Genomic DNA, 20409 nt, shown 5'->3' on the forward strand with positions numbered 1-20409 from the left:
GTTTTGTGTTTGTCTGGGAGGGGAGCACTGATAGGCAGCACCGGCCTGGCTGGGAACCTGGCTGGGACCTCAGCTTCTGGTTTCTTCATCTCCCCACCAATGGCAGGCCGTCTTTGCATGCCCTCTGCCTCTTGGGGGCCACACTGGTTCCCTGACACGTACCCCAATCTACCAACCACCCAGGGACCTCAGTGCAGCAGGAAAGAAACTCTCTGTAAGGGATGAGCTCGGTCTGAATGGAAACTCATCTCCCACCAAAGGGAAAAAGAGAAAGGCACAAAGGGAGGAAGCAGCCAGGACCTGCAGGCTGAGGGTGGCTGCTCTGCTAGCCCCTCCAGGGGCCGAGCTGGGGGTGGTCACTGGGGCCTGTTAGTTGTTGTCATCATAACCAGCCCTGGTCATCAGCTCGTCGCCCTCATCCCCAACCCCTCTGCTAAAGAGCCTGGGCCTGGGGTGTTGCCTCCCCACTGGCAATTCCTGGGGACCCTGTTTCCTCAGCTGTGAAATACCAGGCTTGGGCCAGGATGACGTCCAGTCCTAACACTGATCCCACAGTCACCTGTGTCAGTGAAAGGCAATCAGCCTCATCTGACTGGGTCAGATGTGAAGCCCTCTTCCTCCCAACGCCCCAGGTAATTTTCCGCTAAACACCACGGGCAAACCACGTTCTCACATTTGGCATCCGGTCCCTGGGGTGCGGTGGGGGCCCTGGGGTCCTGTCTCAGCTCATTGAGCTATAGCAGGTGTCCAAAGGTGGCCAGGCTGGTGCAGACCCGGGGCTCACCAGCCACAATTAAAACAGGCTGGGCAGGAGAAGTCACACTCATTCATTCGAAAGTCTTTCACATACCACCTACTATGTGCCAGACCCTGTGACAGGCACCTAGAAGATAAAAACCGGCAGAGCTTAGATGTGAGGCTTTCATGACAGTCACTTGCAGAGCCAGGTGGGAAAGCCACGATGGGCACAGAGGAGTGAGGTGTGTGCCGTGGGGGGCTGTGTGCACATCCCTCGCCCTCCAGGCCTTTGTCGGACCCCCTTCTCCTGCAATAAGCAGCCGCTGGGGACCAACCACAGACCCTAAACCTGGGGTCTGAAGTGGGACCCTCTTCCTGGGAAAGGGTTTTTCTCCTGTGTTTCTGTATCCCAGGGAGGCATGAGGAGGATGCTAGGCAAGCAGACACAAGATGTGTATGTCCTTTCCCACCCCTCCAGCCTGGGCCCCCAGACAAGAACTGCTTATTTTTTTGACAGTGGGCCAGGTTGGGGGGCGGGGCCTCAAACCACATCAGAAGCTGCCCCTCCCTGCGTGGTGTTGTCTGGTATCGCTTTTCCCATTTCACCAGCCCCCTCACCAGGCTGGGGCCAGCCCAGCTCCCTGACCACAGGTCCAAGGAGCTGGAGGGAAGAGAGGAGGGTCCTGGGCGAAGAGGGCAGGGAAGAAGCTGAATCCTAGGTTTTGGCTCTTCCTCCCCATAAGCTCCGGCTCAGGGGTGGTGACAATGGTGGGGCTTTGGAGACAAGCTCCCCTGACTGACCCGTTGCCCATCTACCTTTCCTCCAGTTGTACTTGGAGGGAGGAGGGAGGGCCTGCAGGGGTGGAAACACGATGGAGGGGAGCAGGAGCCTTCTCGGGCAGTCAGCTGGGTGGGGAGTAAGGGCAGTGAAGTGAGGGTGGGCTGGGGGTGGCCCACCCAGGCCAGGGCTCAGGGCCCATCTGAGCATGTCGCCTGCTGAGGAACGAGGTGGGGGAGGGCAGGGCGGGGAGGTGAATAAATAATAGGAAATAAAACTTCATGAAGCAGAAAATAAAAGGCAGATTATACAGATGTGGCAATTTGAAGGATCATTGCCTCTGTCCTCTTTTTAACAACCGCATCTGGAGTTCTGCAGCAGCTTCTCCTCTCCCTCCCTCTGCCTGGTCCCTGCCTGGCTGGAGGCCCCCACAGCGCCAAGGCACGCTTGGGGACAACACCTCCAAGGGCTCAGCCGCTGGCATCTCCTGACACCACGTGCTGCTGCCAGGCCCCAGACGGGCCTGTGGGCTAGGCGGTGGATGTTTCAGGTGAAGTGTGAGTGAGTGTGGCTGTGGGTACTTGTAGCAGGAAGGGGCGTGTGAGAGAGCAATGCAGGTGAGGCACAGTTGGTCATGGACAGGGGCAGTGTGTGTAGGCCAGGGTGAGGTGGGGGAAGGGTGGCCCTTGCTCAGGGATTTGGATGAGGCCCAGCTGGAGGTCTACACCTCTATATCTTCGTGCATCCAGCTCCTTTCTTGTCTTCACCAGAACTCATTTGTTAAGCCTCAGTGTGACACCATGCCAGGCGCTGTACAAACAGACATGGTCCTTGCGCTTCAGGAATGTCCCTCCTAGGACACACACACACATTGACATTCTGTTTATATTATCGTAAATATTAATGCATTCCCCACCTTATTCCATGGGGAGTTTGGGACAGCTCACAGGGAGTACAGTAAATCAGCAAAATACAAATAGGAGACAGAGCCTCAGGACCGAGGTGACATAGTGAGGGGACTGCACATGGGCCTTGAGTCTCGGTGGCCAGGTGAAAGGGCTGTCCGGTTGTGGGCCTGGCTCTTTTGCTGGATGAGAGAGTCCTTGATTCTCTATGCATGTACCTCCTGACCCTGTGCCTGTCACACCAGATGGGGACAAAGAGATCAGAGAACAGAAGGCCTGTCTGGCTCCAGTGTCATCACTGTCCTGGTGTGCTGTCTGTCAAAGTGGTTGGCGAGCTGTCACAGAATCAGTACAGACAGGGGTTGGGAGGAGACACCACCAAGCTCAGACTTAGGTGTCATAAATAACATCTGTCCAGAAATTGACTATTTCCAGGAGGATTTATCGAGAGGCCAAGTCCTGCAGGCAGTTACAACTGCGGGTCTGAGAGTCAGAGCAGAGATGGGATGGGTCAGTTTAGGAGAGTCCCCCGCAGCTTCCCAGCGCCTTGCAGGCAGCCAGACCTGTGGGGTCTGAGTTCAGGGGTCTGAGAGCAAAGACAGAAAACAAACATGCAGGACAGAAGTGCTGGGGGCTGGGGAGGACAAAGCGTGAGGCTCACGGTTTTCAACTCTAGGTGTCAGGCCCCGAACAAGGCCCTGGGGATGCAGTGGAAACCAGCCTGACTCTTCTCCTGGGAAATGGGAAAGGAGGGGACGGATGGAAAGAGTTACAGACACCGTGTGATAGATAGTAACTGGGAGGAGGGCGCAAGGAAGGCTTCCTGGAGGAGGTAGCCTCTGGATGTCTGTGGCTTCTCCCCTTCCCACTCTTAATAGGACTCAGAATTTCTCCACAGCTGGTCCCAGTGTCTGTCCTTTGATGGTTTTGCCTCCTCCCCACCCTACTCCCATCTCAGAAGATGGGCTCTGACTGGCTGAAGCCCTTGGACCTAGTGATTGGCTCAGAGATGGGCACATGGCCCACAGTAGGCTGCTCAAAAAACTGTTCCTGGATGTGCGTCTGCAATCCCGAAGGAGCAGATATTGTCTGTGTGCTGGATTTGCGCCCAGAAGAGGGGGTCTTGGGAGCTGCTGGGCCATATTGGACCAGGAGGCGGCTCCAGCCTCATTGGCCTAGGAGCCCTGGGGTAAGCCTCACTTGCACGCAGTTTGTTTTGTTGCTGGAACCAATCAAGGTTCTTTCCTGCTGAAGCCCATCTGAGTTGAGACTTGTGACTTGAGTACAGACACCAGACTGGAAGGGGACTCACATGTCCGAGGGCGGAGCTCAAACCAAGGTCCAGAGGCTCTGTGCTGCCAGCTGGCCTGCCCATTTTCCTCCCGCGCCCACATTGTTCCTGGACACTTACATGCACAGCTCCACCTTATCCTCCAAGGACATAAGCAGTGTTATCATTCCCTTTCACAGAGAAAAGCAAACTGGAGCACAGGAGGCTAAGTAACTGGTCAGATGTAAGGGACAGCTGGGACCACTCCCAGGCCATCAACTCCAGGGCCTGCTGCCGAGGCCACATCACACTAGTCTTGTGCAGCTCAGACAGGTCATGTGGCCGATAGGGCCAAAGGTCACCAAGAGGGGATGGGCTGAAGGCTGAGAAGACACTGGATCTGATGATGAAAGGTCATCAGTGGCCCCTCTCTGGCGGTGGCATTTTAGGGAGGGTCTGGCAGAAGCCAGTTTGCAAGGTATGAGCAGGAGCAAGGAGCCAGGTGAGGGAAGGAGACAGCTGGAAAGACCACCTTTCCCTTCATGGTGGTGACACCTGAAGGTAGTCACAAGGCAAGATAATGAAGGGGGTACACAGTAGGCCCATGGACACAGCCGGGACCCCTGAGGGACAGACTTGGCAGCAGAGAAGCAGGTAGGCTTAGTCTCAGCAACGCAGATAGGTGCAGGCAGGAGGAGGGATGAGAAACAGATAGGTAAAGGTACAAGCCGTTGCTAACAGTGAGGGCATGGGCACCAGGAAGAGCTGGAGGTAGAGGGCAGGGGGAGGAGTGAGCGCAGGGAGCCTGGCCTTCAGGGAACCCCTAAGAGCCAACACCTGGAGGACAGGGCAGGGGCGGGCCAGGTGTGGGGTTTCCAGCTCATCCCGAGGTTCCAAGCCACTGTCTCTTTCCCCTTTTCATTTTTTTTATTTTGACTTACAGACGAGTTGCACTAATAGCATAGATGGTCTCCAGCCATATTCAGAACCAACCCCTGAGCTGCATGCGAGGTCCCTTCCCATCTGGCCTCAGCCCCCCTCATCGCCTCCCTCCACCCTGCAGCCCAGTTCCTTCCAACTCTAACACACCCCACCTGTTGTCTGCATCTGAGTCTGAGCGCCCAGAGGATGCACCCAGGTCTGGGCTTTAGTGACCGGCTACTCTTCCCTGGTGCCTGGCAAATAACAGACAAATGCTGCCATCAGCACAAAGCGAGCCCGAGCCGAGATGCTGAGACCAGGATAGGTAATGGCGGGCAGCATAGGGCTCTGGATCCCAAGCTCATCTCCAAAACCTGTGCTGTCCACTCCTGCAGAGATGGACCAACCCATAGCCTGTAGGAAAGGGGGTGGGGAGGCAAGCAGGTCAGATCTAGGCGTGTGGGTCTGACCTGCCCCACACCCAGGATTGGGGCTATTTTTACTTTCCTAGATAACCTGGGACAATTCTGTGGGAGCTTCCAGCCTCGCCCCTTAAGGCTCCAGAAACTTTTTTGCTTTCATCTGCATGAAGATGCTAAAGTCCCTCCCTCTGTGTGGTAGAGACATGTCCGGATTTGGCAGGCCGGGACTAGGCCACTCCTGGTTCTGGCGATGTCGGGACAGACTGACCTGCGCTCAGTGAGCTCAGGAGGCAGCAGGACACCTGGGCCTCCGAGCTGGAAAGATGCAAGCCCGCCACCCAGTGGCCACCTGTCATAACTGCAGCACAACAACACAGTCTGCCCGCCTAGGCTGCAGGCTCAGCAGGGTGCCTGGCAGCCACCATCCCTGGCTCTGCAGGCCTCACATGCCAGATGAAGAGAGGTGCCAGTTGTACATGAGCAAAGAAGCATCGAGTGTTACACACGCAAGCATGCACACAAACCTCTGCCTTTATTCTGGTTTTATAAATAAGGCTACATGGCCAGTGGGGGCTAATAACTCACCCAAGGCCACTGAGCTGTAAGCATCAGTCCTGGGCCAAGTCACATCCACCTCAGTAATGCAGTTGGACGCTGCTGGGCTGTTACGCGAACTGCACACACAGCTACCCAGGAGGCCCTAGGAGCGCATGCCCCACCCTGGACCCAGACCACAGAGCCAAACCCCTGGGCACAGGTAGGAATGTGTCTTCAGCTTGCCGCCCCAGCAAAATGAGTGTGCCTGTGTGCCAACAGCTGGGAACCAGAGGGCAGCACTGTCACCTCTGGTATGTCAGGGACATGTTCCGTTCATTTTTGAGTCCCCTAGGACTGGCCCATGAAAAGTGACCAATATTTGTGAAATAACTAAATGAAGGAGTGGGCGAATGATTCTGAGGTCCCCTCCAGCTTTGACAGTCTGTAAATGTCACTCCTGCTCACGAACAGTGCTCTACACACATGCATACAGACACACACACACACACATACACGCAGACACACGTGTGCCCACAGAGCACAGGGAAGGCAGCCTGACACCCGCAGGTGGCCCCAGCTGCTCAGAGCTGCTTGATCCTCCCCTCCCCACACACTCGTGCACACCTCCTTTCACTGCTCTGTATTTATTACACACCCATTGGGTGCATTGTGCAGCCCCAGTCCCTGGTCAGACACCTCTCATGCCCCCCAAGGGCCAGCCCCTCTTGGTGGAGTTCCAGGTCCCAGGGCTGGTTACAAGCAAGGACGGGAGGAGGGCCAGCAGGAAGGCTGGAGAGGCAGTGCATCAGCCAGCAGGCGGCAGGTGGGCAGCAGAGAGGCCCCACTTGGCGGGCAGCCTGCAGGCACACTTGGGTGAACAGAAACAATGGTGGCTGCTCCTCAGCCCAGCCTCCTTCCCACAGGCACAGCCTCAGATCCAAGTGTCCTGAATGCCATCCTCCTGCACAGTAGGCCCAGTTGGGAGCAGCCAGAGGGCAGCTCAAGAGGACTTCCCGCCTGGGTAGGGCAGGAGGGAAGGGGCCCCCAGGGGGCCTGGTGGCCTTGGGGAATGGAACTTTAAGGGATGGAGTGTATAGGAGGGGGTCTGGGCCTCCGTTCTGGCTCTGGGGACACAAAGGCCCCTTGTTTTAGGGCTTCCTGCAGAACTCCGGAGCCCCCACCTTTCGGCTTTCGGCTCTGCTCTGTTGATTAGCAATTGGGCATGGGAGGTAGGGCCTCTCTCATTTGCTGCTGGCACGCAGGGACCATGGTAGTTCAGAAGAGGAAACAAAGGCCCAGGTCCCAGATCAGCCTCACTGGGCCCTGCCTAGAAAGCTGTCCCCTCCATGGGAAGCCTGAGTGATGCTGCTCCCTCAGCCACAAGGGGCTGGCTGTGGTCTTCCAGGGCCTTGTCCAGAAGGTCACCTGGTTCCCAGAGCAAGACCATCCTCATGGCCTCTGATGCTCAGGCTCTCCCGGAAGCTCAGGGCCTACTATGCTGAGTCTCAAACAAGTGCTGAGCTGCCCCCAGGCCCAGGAACTGGGGCCACTCTGGATTCTAGAGGGGTGGGGGGGACATGGTCAAACTCCAGGAGTGCAACCACATCCTTCACCTCCCTCCCACCTCGGGAGTGTCCAGGGCCTGGGGCAGCTGAGGACCTGCCATGGAAGGCGCAGGTACAGCAATATTTGGAAAGCTCAGAACAGGAAGCTGCCCCTCAGCAGGGAGGGAGGGACGGGCTCCCCACAGGGTTCATCCCAGGTGTGCTCCCGAGCAGAGCCAGTCTGTGCAGTGACTGCTTCACAGCTGATGGCGGTTCCGCTTGGGGATGATCTTCCGGTAGGTCCGACGCTCTGAGATGTTGCGCTTCACCTTGGCTGTGGTGGGGGCCTCATCCTGCTGCAGGGACGGGCTGGAGTGGGACTTCTTCAGGCTGGCTTTGGGTTCCTGCATGCCTCCAGTTTCCCTCCCTAGCTGCTCCTCCCACAGGTCCAGGTCATCCGAGGGGCAGTGCAGCCGGGCCACCAGCAACTGCACATACATCTCATAGCGGGTTTTCTGCAACACAGGCACCCCCACCTTAGCATCACCTGGCTCCAGAAGGGGAGAAGGCTGGAATTGAGAGGGACAGATAGCTCAGGTGCACAGGGAGCTATGGAGATAAGGACTCCTGCAGAAAGAAAGCTGGATTGACGGCTAGTGTCTGTGTTGTGCCTGAGCAACCAGCTTCTACAGAACACAGCAAGGTGTGTTACAGACCTGCCGCTCCCTGGACAAGATTATAATATGATCAGCCCACATGTGTAGTGCTGAAACTACCGTGTTTCCCTGAAACCAAGACCTACCCGGAAAATGAGCCCTACTGTATTTCCCCGAAAATAAGACCGGGTCTTATATTAATTTTTGCTCCAAAAGACGCATTAGGGCTTATTTTATACTATGAGCATCCTGAAAAATCATGCTAGGGCTTATTTTCCGGTTAGGTCTTATTTTCGGGGAAAAACGGTAACAGCTCCCAGACACTGAGAGATCCGTGGCCCAGCAGGCCTGAGATCTGTGCAGCACTGTGCATAGACAGCGGCCGTCTGCCCTGAACAGCATTTTGACAACTGGCATCTGGAGAGTGTGATGACAACTGCCCTCATCTGCTCAACACTCCTAAGGCCTCTGTCACGAGCATCCCCCAGATCTGGTTCCCAGTTTGCTCAGTGCTTTCCCTCCCTCCATCCCACTGGGTCATCATCCCAGTCTGGGAGGTCAGGTGGGGCACAGGACAGCAACAGGCAGGAAGGGAGAGGGCAGTCCCAGGGTACAGTGGGCACAGCCAGCAGGCAACACGGATGCTCCCTTCTCTGCCTCTGGATCGCCTCTGACCCCTCTGTTGTCACACTGCCCCTCATCTACCCCTCCTGCTCAGGTCCCAGAATGTGACTGACGTCAGGCCAAAGCAGAATTTGACTGGGGGAGGCCGGATAAAACATCCCAGCATGGGTCATAGAACTAATCAAGGTCATTTCTTAGTCAAGACTGCAAATGACTGGAGTAGCACGTAAATTTATCAGGCTGGACCACTTGTTTGATCTCTCTGTGCCTTGGTTTCCTCATCTATAAAATGAGGATCGTAGTCCCTACCCCAGAGTCGTTAGATATTTTAACAAGGTAATCCAGGCAAGTAATACAGCCTGTTACTATTAGATAGGCATTAGGAGAAATAATTCAGCTAAGATAGTTGTTTCGTTCAACTTAGGAGGAAAAAAACTATAAAAGTAAAGTCCCTAAGAGTGTTTCAGACAAGCGGCTGCTCAGTGTCCCCGGACACACCCTGCGCGCACACAAGCACCTCATGCCCCAAGCGGCCCGAGAGCGCAGGTTGCAGGGCTGGGAGCGGCCACAAGGGGGCGGACGTGAGCCAGCACCTCACCTCGTGCTCCAGGTATTCTTTCCGCAGGCGGTACTCTTCTAGCTCGCGGCTGCGGCCCCGCCGCTCCGGGAAGTTCCTTTGCAGATCCAGCAGGTCATCGGAGGCAGCATCCAGGCAGTTCTCGTGGGATCGATGCTGCTCCTCCTGAGAGCGGGGGAGGGGGGTTGAAGGTGGGAGAAGCTGTCCCGACCCTTCCCGGTTCAGGAGCCCCTCCTCCTCCCTAGGCCAGGTGCGCAGCCACACGCTTCTGTTCTAGGTCCGTTTACACCCTGCACCCTATCCTGTACCCTCCCGCCGTGCTGCCTCCCGCCCCAAGGCCGTACCAGGGAGCTCTGGGTCGGGCCCGCGGGTAGGATTGGCCGCACGAATCTGCGCTGGGAGCCGACAGCAGCGGGGAAGGGAGGCGCTGAGTGCGTGGCCGCGGCCAGGTTGATGCGTGCGATCCAGGAACTCATCTCCTTGGCAGTGCTGCGAGTGCAGAGGCCATGGGTCCCCAGGGCCCTGGAGTCGGAGCTGTCGCCGGTTCCCACCCCCACCTCTCGTGTTCTCACAGCAGCTCAGAACCCAGAACCCTGAAGCTGGCAGAGAGGCTGACCTGTGCCAATGGTCGTGCTCATCCACCAAAGAGGAAAATCAGGAAAGGTAACAGATTTTACACCAAACATGAAAGAATGACAACTGTTAGTGACTTTCTGGAATGGGAGGCTGATGTGGGCTTGCAAGGAGGAGACAGACACAATGGCAGGGTGGGCCGTGGTACCCTTCTCACTGCCCATCTGAGGTTTGCTGGTCAACTGGCAGCTCCACCAGGGCAAGGCCAGAAGCCACCAGAGGTGAGCAGGGCTCAGGGATAGGAAGCCGGGGCTCTTCTGCTTGCTTCCCACCCCGACTCACGGTGCCTGGAAGAGGTAGAGACGCCAGTCGGCAGTCCGCAGCTGGAAGACGTGCGGCTTCTTGGTGTAGTGGGTGGCTGGTGTGGCCAGTGAGTGGTGCACCCCCACGGGCTCGTCCACCATCTGCCCCTCAGGGCCCTGGTCCTCTCCCTGCCACAGAGCACAGCGGCTCAGGAAAGAGCTGTTCATCAGTTGCCCTGCCCATCTGGGTGCGTACCCCCTTCCTACCTTCAAGAAGTAGAGGACCATCCCTCGAAGCAAGGTGTGGAACATCTTCCAGCCGCGCTTGCCCCATGGCGCTGCTCCAGGAGAGCACACAGGTGGGTGGGGGCACCCCACCCAGACACCCTCAGGCCCCCCACCCACCCCTCACACCATCTCCAGCACCCAGGTACACATAAACACACAGATGCAAAAACACACACAGTCACAAACAGGCACGGACCGTATCTCACACACAGGCAGTCACGTGGAAACCAAAACAAACCAGAACTGTTTACAACACATGTGACTTTCAGGCAGGCCATCCCCTCTCCGGACACCCCTACCCACCCACAAGCATAGCCCTGCTCAGACATCATTCTGGTCCCTCTGCAAGATGACCTCCACTTTGTAAACCCATCCCTTGGGCTCATGCCCTTGGGCAGGAGAAGGCAGTCCCCCTGTGGTGAGCCCTGGCCTAGCTCAGGCCCGTGGAATGCTCACTCCCTGGCTGGTGTCCACCAGTCCCATCTGGGACTCCATGATTGCCCTGCTCTAAAGCCTCCAGCCTTCTGCAGTGAAACTCTGTGCATCTCCCACCATTCTCTTTCACACACCCCATGTTTGCAGTAAACTGCCTGCTCCTCTCTGTGGGGGACACCCTCTGCTCAACTTCCAATACCCAGACTCTCTAAGGTTCAGCCCCGATCCCACTGTTTCCCAGACGCCGTAACCATCCTGCCCCCCACATCCCACCCCAAACAAAATCCTGTTCCACACCCCACACCTGACCTAGCTCCCAGATACCACTCAGACCCTGCCTCGCCACAGGGCTCTGGGGATAGAAACACTAGGCCCCTCTTGTGTCTGCACACCCCCCTCCCCCAGGGCACCTTACACAGCACAGTCACCTTCGAGGAAGGAACATGGACTGCCTGTCCTCAACCGTGCACACAGCAGGTGTCCCTGAGCAGTGCTGCTCCCCACACCCTCCCCACACAAAGGCCCCACAAAACAGCAGACACCCACTCTTCTTGCCATCTGCGTCGTGATGCATCTTTCGAGCCAGAATGCCCTGCTTGTACGTGGGCACTGTGGGGTCATGGGCCAGCTGGAGGAAGGGGTTGCTCATCTTGCCAGCCAGGGTACTCAGCTGGGATTTCTCGGGTCTGGCCGCATCTTCTTCGTCCCTGGACATAGAGAATCTGGCTGGGGTACTGACTGTGCAGAGGCCACCAGGAGGTGCCCACTACCTCAGCAACCCCACCCTCTGTCTTGCTGGGGAGCCACACCCCAGGTCACCCAGAAGTTGTCCTTCGAAGCCAAACCATCAGTTCCTGTCATGCCCCCAAGCCTCTGCCTTCAGCACCCCCAGGTGTCACCTGGGCTGTATCCACTCTGAGACTGGCCCCACCCCACTCTGAGGGGCACTGCCCAGAGTCCTGGAGGGCTGGGGAGGGCTTTCACTTACACCGCGGACTCCAGCTTCTCACTTCGGATGGACCAGTACAGGCCCTGGAACAGAAGCAAACAGGTGGACCGAGGAGCCCAACTCCATCTGATGGAGTGGGTCCTCTTTCCTCCCTTGAGCAGGAAAGAACCCATCCACGCTCCCCACACATGTGACAACTTATGGAGCATTTGCCGAGCTCCGGGCACTGTGTGGGGAGCTGGAGACACAAGATGACCACAGCAGTTGTAGTCCCAGCCTGAGCTGAGTGAGGCCTGAGCTACTTCTCTGGAAGGGAAATGACATCAGCCACATGCCATCCTGCTTGGAGGGAGCTGACAGAGTGGGAAGGGCTAGAAGCTCAACGGCCATTCAGGCCCAGCCCCAGAGTCTGATTCAGTAGGTCCAGGGTGGGCACTGGGAACAGATCGTGCACATACTAACAGACCCCAGCAGATGCTTCAGTCCCTCCACTAAACAGACTCAGTCCCTCAAGGCCATTTAGGCAGAGCCAGGCCCGAGTGGGCGTCACACCTTCAGCAGCTCCTTGGGGAAGTTCCCACCATCCTGCAGGCCATTCAGGTTGCTGATGAATTCCTGGCAGCTCATGCTCTTCCCAATGTTCTGTGGTCGTGGAGACAAGGACAGTTGGCACCCCCCAGCCAGCCACTCTGGGACCCACCCGGCCTTCCCACCCTCTCACCTGTCCGTGCAGGTCAGTGTTCAGGAGCATGATGGCGCAAGTCAAGGTGTGGACCGAGTCTGCCCCAAGTGGAGAGAAAGCTGCTGCAACCAGACCCTGCGTTTCCTCTGCCCGCACTGGGTGGGGGACCCCCAAATACTAGGGTTCTCACAGTCCCCCAAACAAACCACAGCACCCAGGGACCCTGCCCTCCTACCTACTGAGGAGAAGAGCCTAGGGTTGCAGTGGTGGAAGCGTCTGGAGAACTGGTACAGGACTCGTTCCCGTTCCTGGGTCTCCCCACTGAGCACCAGGGCCTGGAGGAAGCCCCTGCACGGAGGCCAGAGTCAGGCCCCAGTGGGCTGCTAGCCCAGTCACACGCAGCCAACCCCAGAGAGAGCGGAGGGCTACCGGAGGGCATGGCCCAAGCCCACAGCCTACCCACAGAGGGCGGAGCATAATTGGAGGGTGTGGCCCAGGCACACAGCCCACCCCCAGAGGGCAGAGTATTACCAGAGGGTGTTGCCCATGCCCACAGCCCAACACCCAGAGGGCAGACATTACTGGAGGGCATGGCCCAAGCCCACAGTCCACCCCCAGAGGGCGGAGCATAACTGGAGGGTGTGGCCCAGGCACACTGCCCACCACCAGAGGGCAGAGCATTACCGGAGGGCACGGTCCAGGCTCTGGCCTCCAAACTGGAAGAAGGACAGGTACTCTTGAGCCACAGCCCTGCTGTGGTCGTCACTGCAGAGGGAAGTGGGGTCAGGGCTGGGCTGGGGCCACAGGTACAGAGGGGCCCCAAGGTCTGCACACATCCCGAGGCCTGACAGGTGGGTCCAGGGGGCTGAGAGGGCAAGGATCAACCAGGGTGTGGTCTGCTGGGTAGGAGAGATACGTGGGATCAGGGCAGAGAGGCAAAGTCGCCAGTCCAGTGGCTCTAAGCTGGGTCAAGGGTATGAGAAGGGGTGATACCAGAACAGGCATGATGGGGTGAGAGGTCAGCTGGAGGGACACAGGGACAGGGAGGGGTGGCCAGTGGAGGGAGCCTGTCTTGCCTCACCCTTGGCCTTGCTCAGGCTCAGAGACTCTTACTTTTTCCGCAGGTGGGCTGCCACTTCCGACTTCCGGAAGCCCTCTAGGCGATAGAGGCGAGAGGCCAGGTCCCAGGCCAGCTTGTTGGTCCCAACGCCATTAGCCAGCTTGTCTCCAGCCTGTGGCCTCTGGCCTTCCTCTGGGGGCTGCACTTGGGGCATGGAGCTCTCAGGAAGCCTGGGAAAGTCCATTGGTGTCATCAGACTCCCACTTGGATGGACATGAAAGGGTTCTTGGTCAAGTCGTGGAGAGGCCTCAGGGTACCTGCCTGTCCGTCCCCACCCTCCAGCTCCAGCCTCCACTGCTAGATCTGGAGCCGAGAAAGGCATGTGGAGGAGGCGAGAATGGGAAGTTAGACGAGCTTCAGGTGGCTTCCAGCCTTTCCCTTCTTGTACTGTGGTAAACGGCCTTACTGCGGGACACGAGTGAGCTGGCAAGCCCCACAGACACATTACCTCAGAAGTCCCCACGTCCCGTCTCTACTCAACCCTTCGGTTTGCCCTGTGACATCACAACCAGGCACCCTTGTCTACTGGATGGTCATTGTCCACACTGCCATAGTGAGCAATTGTGCACAGAAGCAGAAATCATAGTACGAGAATGCTCACTGACAGACTGCCCTCTCCACTTAACACATCCGGCTCTGGCCTGATGGGGTCAGTGTCCTTGCCGGTAACTTCTCACTGCATCCTAAAACTCAGACACACCCAGCAAGGCAAACATAATGGAAGCTAAACTAAACAGCAAAATTACAAATCTTGTTTAAAAAGTCCCTACGATTTCATGAAGTCCATGAAAGTGATGCTGTGAGACCAGGAACCACATGGAAAGCTGGTTAGGGGAGAAGCTGGGGGCACTCATCCAGTGAGCAATGGAGAGCGGGATGTGAGGATGACACATGCGTCCCCTCTAGAGAGAACTGTCTGGGTGATCAGCTGACGAAGCCCTGAAATACTTTTACAAAAATGACCTCGTCGGTTAGTGTCGTTACTATAATGGTGTCTAGATGGAGAGGCACTTTGGGGGGAAAAGCACTAAACAAAAATAAACTGTCATGTGATTACACATTTCAAATGAGTGAACTGTACAGTGTGTAAATTCATCTCAGTAAAGCTGCTATTAAAATAAAATCAGAAAGACCTTTATGATCTCACTGTGAAAGTCAAGTGTGAATGAAAGCCTCTCATTGGGCAAGCTCGTGCAAGGAAAATTAGACCTCCAATATTGTATTAAATATAAGATTAAGTAAATTCATTTATAGAACATTTAGTATATCATTTACTCTAAAAGTATGGTTCTCATTTTAGGAGGATTTACTTATTTCATTGTGGGCTGAATTAACTTTAATTTTGGTACAATGAACACTCTGGGTCTAGATACAGAGAGACCCTCTAATGACCCTGACTCTGAACAGCTGTCTCCAGAGACAAGTTTTCCAGACGCATGAGGAGGACAGCTCTTTGATCCTGACACTGATGGGTTCTGTGCCACCACCCAGGGACACTGCGATGGGAGTGGGGTTGACCCTGCAGTCACTGCAGCATCAGGTGACCCCTCGTCAGCCAGCCCAAGAACAAAGCCCTCCCCATGTGGAGACCCCAGGGGCTGACATCTCCACCCAGCATCTGGGGGGGGCAGACCTCAGCTGCTTTCCCACTTGGCCTGGTCCCACCTGTGCCCCAGACCCTGTCCCTTAGTCTCAGTCAAACCCCCTTGGTGCTCTGGCTTCCCGAGATCTGAGCCAGCAGCCTGGGCCCAGGCTCTGGCATGAGTTTCTCCCAGACGCCTCCTCAGACTCATAGCATATGTGATCCCACGTCACAAGCTCAGACCTCCCACGCCCCACACCTACCTGGCATGACTGCCATCTCTCTGGGCACTGGCCCCCTGCTGTCCAGCTTTGGACAGGTCTCGCAAGGCCCTGACTCAGCACACGTGTGTGACTGTCTGTTCTTTGGTTTCTGGTGCTTTCAAACCCTCCCGTCTCCCTCAGAACCTTGCTGGTGGCCGGGCAGATAGCCCTGGCTTAACTGACATGGGTGTGTTCAGTCCCAGTGTGCACTTATCATGCTCCTAGGTCAGGGCCCTCCCAGACACACCCAGCAGCAGCAGCCAGAGCCAGCCAGTCCCACACTCACCCTTCTGTGGAGGTTCGGTGCACGTCAGGCTGGCCTGCCCCCTCACTCTTCACATCCCTCCCAGACTCTGGAGCTGCTCTCTCCTGGGAACTTGGCTCTGCCCCACCTGTCTCCAGGAGTGATGGGCGGGGAGCATCTGGTGTCCACATGGGCAGAATGCTGCCGGCCTGCTGGCCCCAGGGCCGTGGGCTGCCTTCTGGGGAGGACTCGGAGCTGGGCCTGGAGCCGGGGCCTCTGCTGTCAGACTCAGGGCTGCTAGGCTCTGGGTAAGGGGCTGGGCCCCCCCAGGGGCTAGCGGCTGAGGTGCAGAGAGCAGACTCCTGGGGACACTCAGCATGTCTGTCACCTGAGGAAGAGCATGGAGTGAGGCTGGTAGGGTGAACAGCAGGCTGAAGGCCAAGGATCCTGGAGAGCCAGGACAGTTCTCTGGGCCCACCCTCCAGGCGCTCTCTGTGGGGCTCCTCCCTGTGCTGGGAAAGTCCTGTCCCTCCTTCGGGCAGTAACCTCCCACATGCAGAGGCAGACTGCATAGAGCTCCCAGGTCTCCAGCCCCGAGGCAACCAGGGCTTAGGACTTACTAAACTACTCTTGCATATTTCCTCATTTACTCTGCAAAGTGAGTATTTGAAACCCACATTCCAGATGACGTCACACAGGCAGAAGCAGGATTTAACCCCAAGTCTGTCTGGCTCCAACACAGTACAGTGGGACCCCTAATGACACCCATGGATCCAAGAATGACCTCTGTCCCACTCCAGATGCAAGTCCTCCCAACACCCAATTTCCCAGGCCCCACAGTATGTCTCACCTCTGTCCTGGGAGATGAGAGGCACCTGGCGCCAGGAAGGACCCTGTTCTGTGTGCCAGCCCTCGGCACTGGGCAGGGCCTGCTGAGAGAGGCACAGGGTGTCTGTGAGGTCTGGAGGCCCTGAGAGGTGAGGAGGGTCGAGGCAGAGAGCAGGGAGCACGACTGTGAACACAGAGCCCACCCTGCTGTCCTCCCATCCGGCCTGAGCCCTGAGTTCAGAGGAGGGTCCTAGGCCAGAGAAGGCCCACATCCTAGGGGTGCTGATTCCAGGCCCTGGAAATCATGGGTTCACGCTCCTTCTTTACAGATGGAGATGAGGCTCAGAGGGGGAGGTGACTTGCCCAAGGTTGCACATGATGGGTGGCAGGGTCAGGGTTAGATACAACAGGTCCCTTTTCCCAGGTCGATGCTTTGTCCACATGGGATGCTGCAGGGTCAAGACCACCTGCCAGAGGAGTCTTAGAGAAGGAAAGGGGAGGACAGGTGTGACGTGGGGGACCGTCCCACACCGAGGCCTCCAGGGCCCATGTCCACTGACTACCCATCTTCTCTGCCATCCTTCTCCCTCACCAGTCCCCCAGGTGGCCCTGCCTCCTGCAGCACCAGCCAAGGAGAGGCTATGCCCAAGGAGGGGCTGTGCTACGGCAGGGGGAGGGGGGCACAGTGACAGCCCTAGGCAGTGGGCGGGGCTCCCAGGCTTCCCTCTGAGGATCCCAAGGGCCCCAGAGCCCACTCACACTGAGGGTCCCACTCACACTGAGACCCCAGCCAGTCAGAAGCCCCTCTGATCTTGGAGTAACAGGTCTGCATTGCTCTCTGGGACCCAGGATACCAGACAATTCCAGCCCTGCTCAGCCATCTGGAGTTCCCTTATCTCTTCACAGAGGCCTCCTTGGGAAAACTGTGCTCCCTGCTGTCTCCCACACTTGTCCCTGTAACTTGTCCTAGCTGATATCCAGGACCTCTGCCATTGTCATAGGGTCTGATCTACTGACACTGGGAGGGGAGAGGGAATAAAAGATGGTGAGTTAAAAGTAGCAAAATGCTGAAATCACTAAGAAAAGACAGGGCGGGACTCTCGGGCATCCCGTCAGGGGCAGAGGTCGCCCTTGGCAGCTGACCCTGCAGCTACAGTGGGGAGGCAGGAGGGGTAGCGTCTGAGAAAGGCTGGGAACAGGCTGTAAGTGGAGGAGCTGCCAGTTCCAAGTGTTCAGACACCGCCCTCAGAGCTGGCGAGACAGAGACACTGTGGATGCAAGGGCCATCCTGTTCAGTTGGCATCATGGCCTGCACAGAATTTCCCACAATTCTCAAGGCCACACTGGTCTGGTTTTCCAGCTCTATTATTCTAGGGTTCCCAAAGGCCCTGGCATCTGAAGAGTGTTCTGGGCCCAGTGACTGTGGAGTGCAGAACAAGGCCGGGCCGTCCGTGTCCCCACGCACAGCCCTGGGTCTTTTCCCAGGCCCGGCTTACCTCACTGTCCCCCAGGCCAGGAGGTGCTGTGGGAGCCTGGTCAGTGGTGTCCACCACAGTCCAGGAGTGGGATTTGTAGGTGGGCACAGAGAATGGAGGGGTGGTGTGCCCGCTGGAGTCAGCAATGCTTTCCCCACCATCCGGGTCTTCGCCCAGCCCCCATGGCACCCCGTCTCCCGGGGCCAGGACAGGAGGCTCAAGGGTGTGTGGGTTGTCAAGCCCCATGGCAGCGCAGGCGTCTGGGGTCCCCCAGGAGAAGCGGGCCCCAGGAGCAGAGTCTGAGCAGGGGCTCTCCAGAAAGAGGGGGTTGTCAAAGAACACACTCTCTTCCTCAGCACCCCATTCCAGGGAGGAGCCAGGCATCCCCTTGCCTGGCCACACCAGGTCCTGGTCCTCGCCCTCAGGCCCACTGCTATCCTCCCCTGAGACCTCCTCCACAGGTGGACCAGGAAGTAGGCCCAAGTCCCGAGGGCTCGCAGGGCTGCAGGAAAAGGGGGGCAAGTCCGCAGGGGCCATGGGGAGGCAGGACCTCAGCCCAGCCCTGAGCCCCTCGGTCTTCTCCAGCTCCTCCTCCAGGTCCAGGACACACATCTGGGCCTGCAGGATGCCTGCCCAAAACACCACCTGCGTGGACGTGCCTTGGTTCTGCCTTGGGTCCCTTGGGGACGGGCTGGTCCCCAGGTCCATGGGCTCTGCATTGGAGCCACTGGGAGGGGCGCCTAGCCTCGTGAGATCAGGGGGGGCAGATGCCCAGGTGTGTTCCCAGGAAGGTGTGGGCGTTCCCTTTGGGTGCACTCCTGCAGGGGGCTGCACGTCATCTCCTAAACAGATGTTAAGAAGTCCCATAGGCTTGGGATGTTCAGACAGTCTGTCATCACCCATCATCCACAAAGTACAAGGGTGTGGAAGCCCAGGAGTGTCCGTCTTCAGAATCCCATGGTGTGCATCAGGGGGTGTGCTGGCCAGGGGGCAACTGGAATCCACCGTGCCCTGGAAGTGCCCAAGCAAATAAAGGTCAGCAAAGGGCTGCCATCCCTGGAAGCTCACATCTAGTGTGTCAGACGAGTTTGGGAGTGCCTGCCACGTCCATGGCCCCTGCTGGGGGACACTGTCCTCTACAGCCCTGCAGGGGGGAGGGGGGACTGAACCATGTTTTCTCTCTGACACCACCATCTCAACCGCTTACCCGTCTGAGGGCTGAAGGTGGCCCAAGTGGTTTACTGAGAAAGTTGGACTGGCTGAATTGGACCTCCTCTTGGGGAGCTGGATTGGAGGGGTGGAGGTGGTTGGCAGCCTAAAGCAGCATGAAATCAGTGGCAAGCCAAAAATGACACCTAGACCAAAGCATGTGGCAACGAGACAGACACAGACTAGAGTGAAGAAGAACAGTCTTCTGCAGGAGAAGCAGGCACCCAGGAAAGGAGGCCACAGCCTGCCTATGTCCACGGCCCGAGGTGCCTATCTTTCTGGCCTGCGTCCTTCCCTAGGCTAGCTGGCTAGTCCTTTTTTACAGCCTGCAGCTTGGTTCAGGGAAAGCAGGTCAAGGTCCCACTAAGTTCTAAGCTGGGCCTGGGCCCCTGGAGAGTGGACGCTCGCCCACTGGGTAACCAAGTGGGAGCAGGTGACATGTCCCCACTGCAGCCTCCTTGAGCAACCAGCCCACAGGGTACCAAAACACTAGGAAAACAACTCCATGTAGGAGATGAGGGCACAGGGAAGAAACGGGTTTACGGGGACCTGAACACGGGTTCCCCAGGCTGAGCTGTCCCCTCCCGGACCCCTTCTCACTGGGTCCTCGTTCCTCTACACCCCACACTTGCATCTGAATGTGTCCGGCCTTTGCAGCGCCCCTGTGGGTCAGTGCATTCTGTCTGGAAGACACAACATCACCCCCTTGCGTGACAGGAAAGGCTCAGATGCCAATAAGGGAGTGGGCGTGGTGGGCAGGGAAGGAGGCAGGGCATCCTGCAAGTTTCTAAGAGAGAGTGCCACATGTCCATCTTTGCAAACATGTCCTTCTGAGCGTGTGTATGTGCACAGGTCCGTGCTACTTCTACACCAGATGTGGATTAGGCCCTCCCATGAAACCAGGGTCCCTCTAGGGAGAGGAGGGGGAATGTGGGCAAGCTGCAGCAGCTTTTTTCTGGAGACCAGAGATGAGAGCACTCGGTGCCTGAGGAAGACGGCTCTTCCAGCATTATTCTTCCCACCACTAAACCTCCCTGGAGGTCACAAACTCCCTGTGAGGAGTCCCTCAGATCCAACTGACCCCTAGGACTCACCCGCCAGCACTCAGAGGTGTTTGTGACAATGAGGAGGAGGGATGGTGGGGAGGAGCCCAGCAGCCTCAACAACCTCCCTGAAGGCCTGGGGAGCCTGACCTTGAAGAGCCAATAGCATCCTAACCTTATGACCCAAGGGCCAGGCTCCCCTTGAGCCAACCACATTCCTCCCAGGAAGCCCAACACCCTGAAGGCAGAGCTGTCCCTAGGTGTTTCTGCCAGGCCAGCAGCCAAAAATGCTCATGAGGGTTCCCACTCTCAGGAGCAGCTGGGTGCAGAGGAGACTCGAGGACCCGCTCAACGTCCTCATCTGAGGCTCACAGACTGGACTCAAATCCTAACTACAACTGACCAGCCACTGAGTCTGCTCAGAAACCCCACCTGCTTCCTCGT

The 20409-nt window shown here is 57.3% G+C and overlaps 1 protein-coding gene across 8 annotated transcripts in view; it reads right to left on the minus strand.

Moving 5' to 3' along the window:
- Positions 1 to 5547: 5547 nt before the first annotated feature.
- Positions 5548 to 20409, minus strand: part of PSD4 (pleckstrin and Sec7 domain containing 4) — a 29206-nt gene continuing 14344 nt past the window's right edge. For 2 of the 8 annotated variants that reach the window (XM_074332575.1, XM_074332574.1), the window contains exons 2-17: positions 17735 to 18724; positions 16602 to 16718; positions 16261 to 16342; positions 15453 to 15798; positions 13315 to 13524; positions 12886 to 12966; positions 12437 to 12549; positions 12241 to 12299; positions 12072 to 12161; positions 11559 to 11602; positions 11117 to 11277; positions 10115 to 10185; positions 9888 to 10036; positions 9317 to 9461; positions 8994 to 9137; positions 5548 to 7684 (exon numbers count right to left, since the gene is read on the minus strand). In XM_074332575.1, coding sequence (XP_074188676.1) covers positions 7373 to 7684; positions 8994 to 9137; positions 9317 to 9461; positions 9888 to 10036; positions 10115 to 10185; positions 11117 to 11277; positions 11559 to 11602; positions 12072 to 12161; positions 12241 to 12299; positions 12437 to 12549; positions 12886 to 12966; positions 13315 to 13524; positions 15453 to 15798; positions 16261 to 16342; positions 16602 to 16718; positions 17735 to 18619 — 3009 coding nt within the window. In that variant the 5' untranslated portion in view covers positions 18620 to 18724 and the 3' untranslated portion in view covers positions 5548 to 7372. The remainder of the gene's footprint in view (positions 7685 to 8993; positions 9138 to 9316; positions 9462 to 9887; positions 10037 to 10114; positions 10186 to 11116; positions 11278 to 11558; positions 11603 to 12071; positions 12162 to 12240; positions 12300 to 12436; positions 12550 to 12885; positions 12967 to 13314; positions 13525 to 15452; positions 15799 to 16260; positions 16343 to 16601; positions 16719 to 17734; positions 18725 to 20409) is intronic. The other 6 variants (XM_074332576.1, XM_074332577.1, XM_019716520.2 and 3 more) reach the window with 6 other exon arrangements.

Source organism: Rhinolophus sinicus, linkage group LG05 (genome assembly GCF_036562045.2).
Source record: "Rhinolophus sinicus isolate RSC01 linkage group LG05, ASM3656204v1, whole genome shotgun sequence".
Classification (NCBI taxonomy): Eukaryota; Metazoa; Chordata; class Mammalia; order Chiroptera; family Rhinolophidae; genus Rhinolophus; species Rhinolophus sinicus.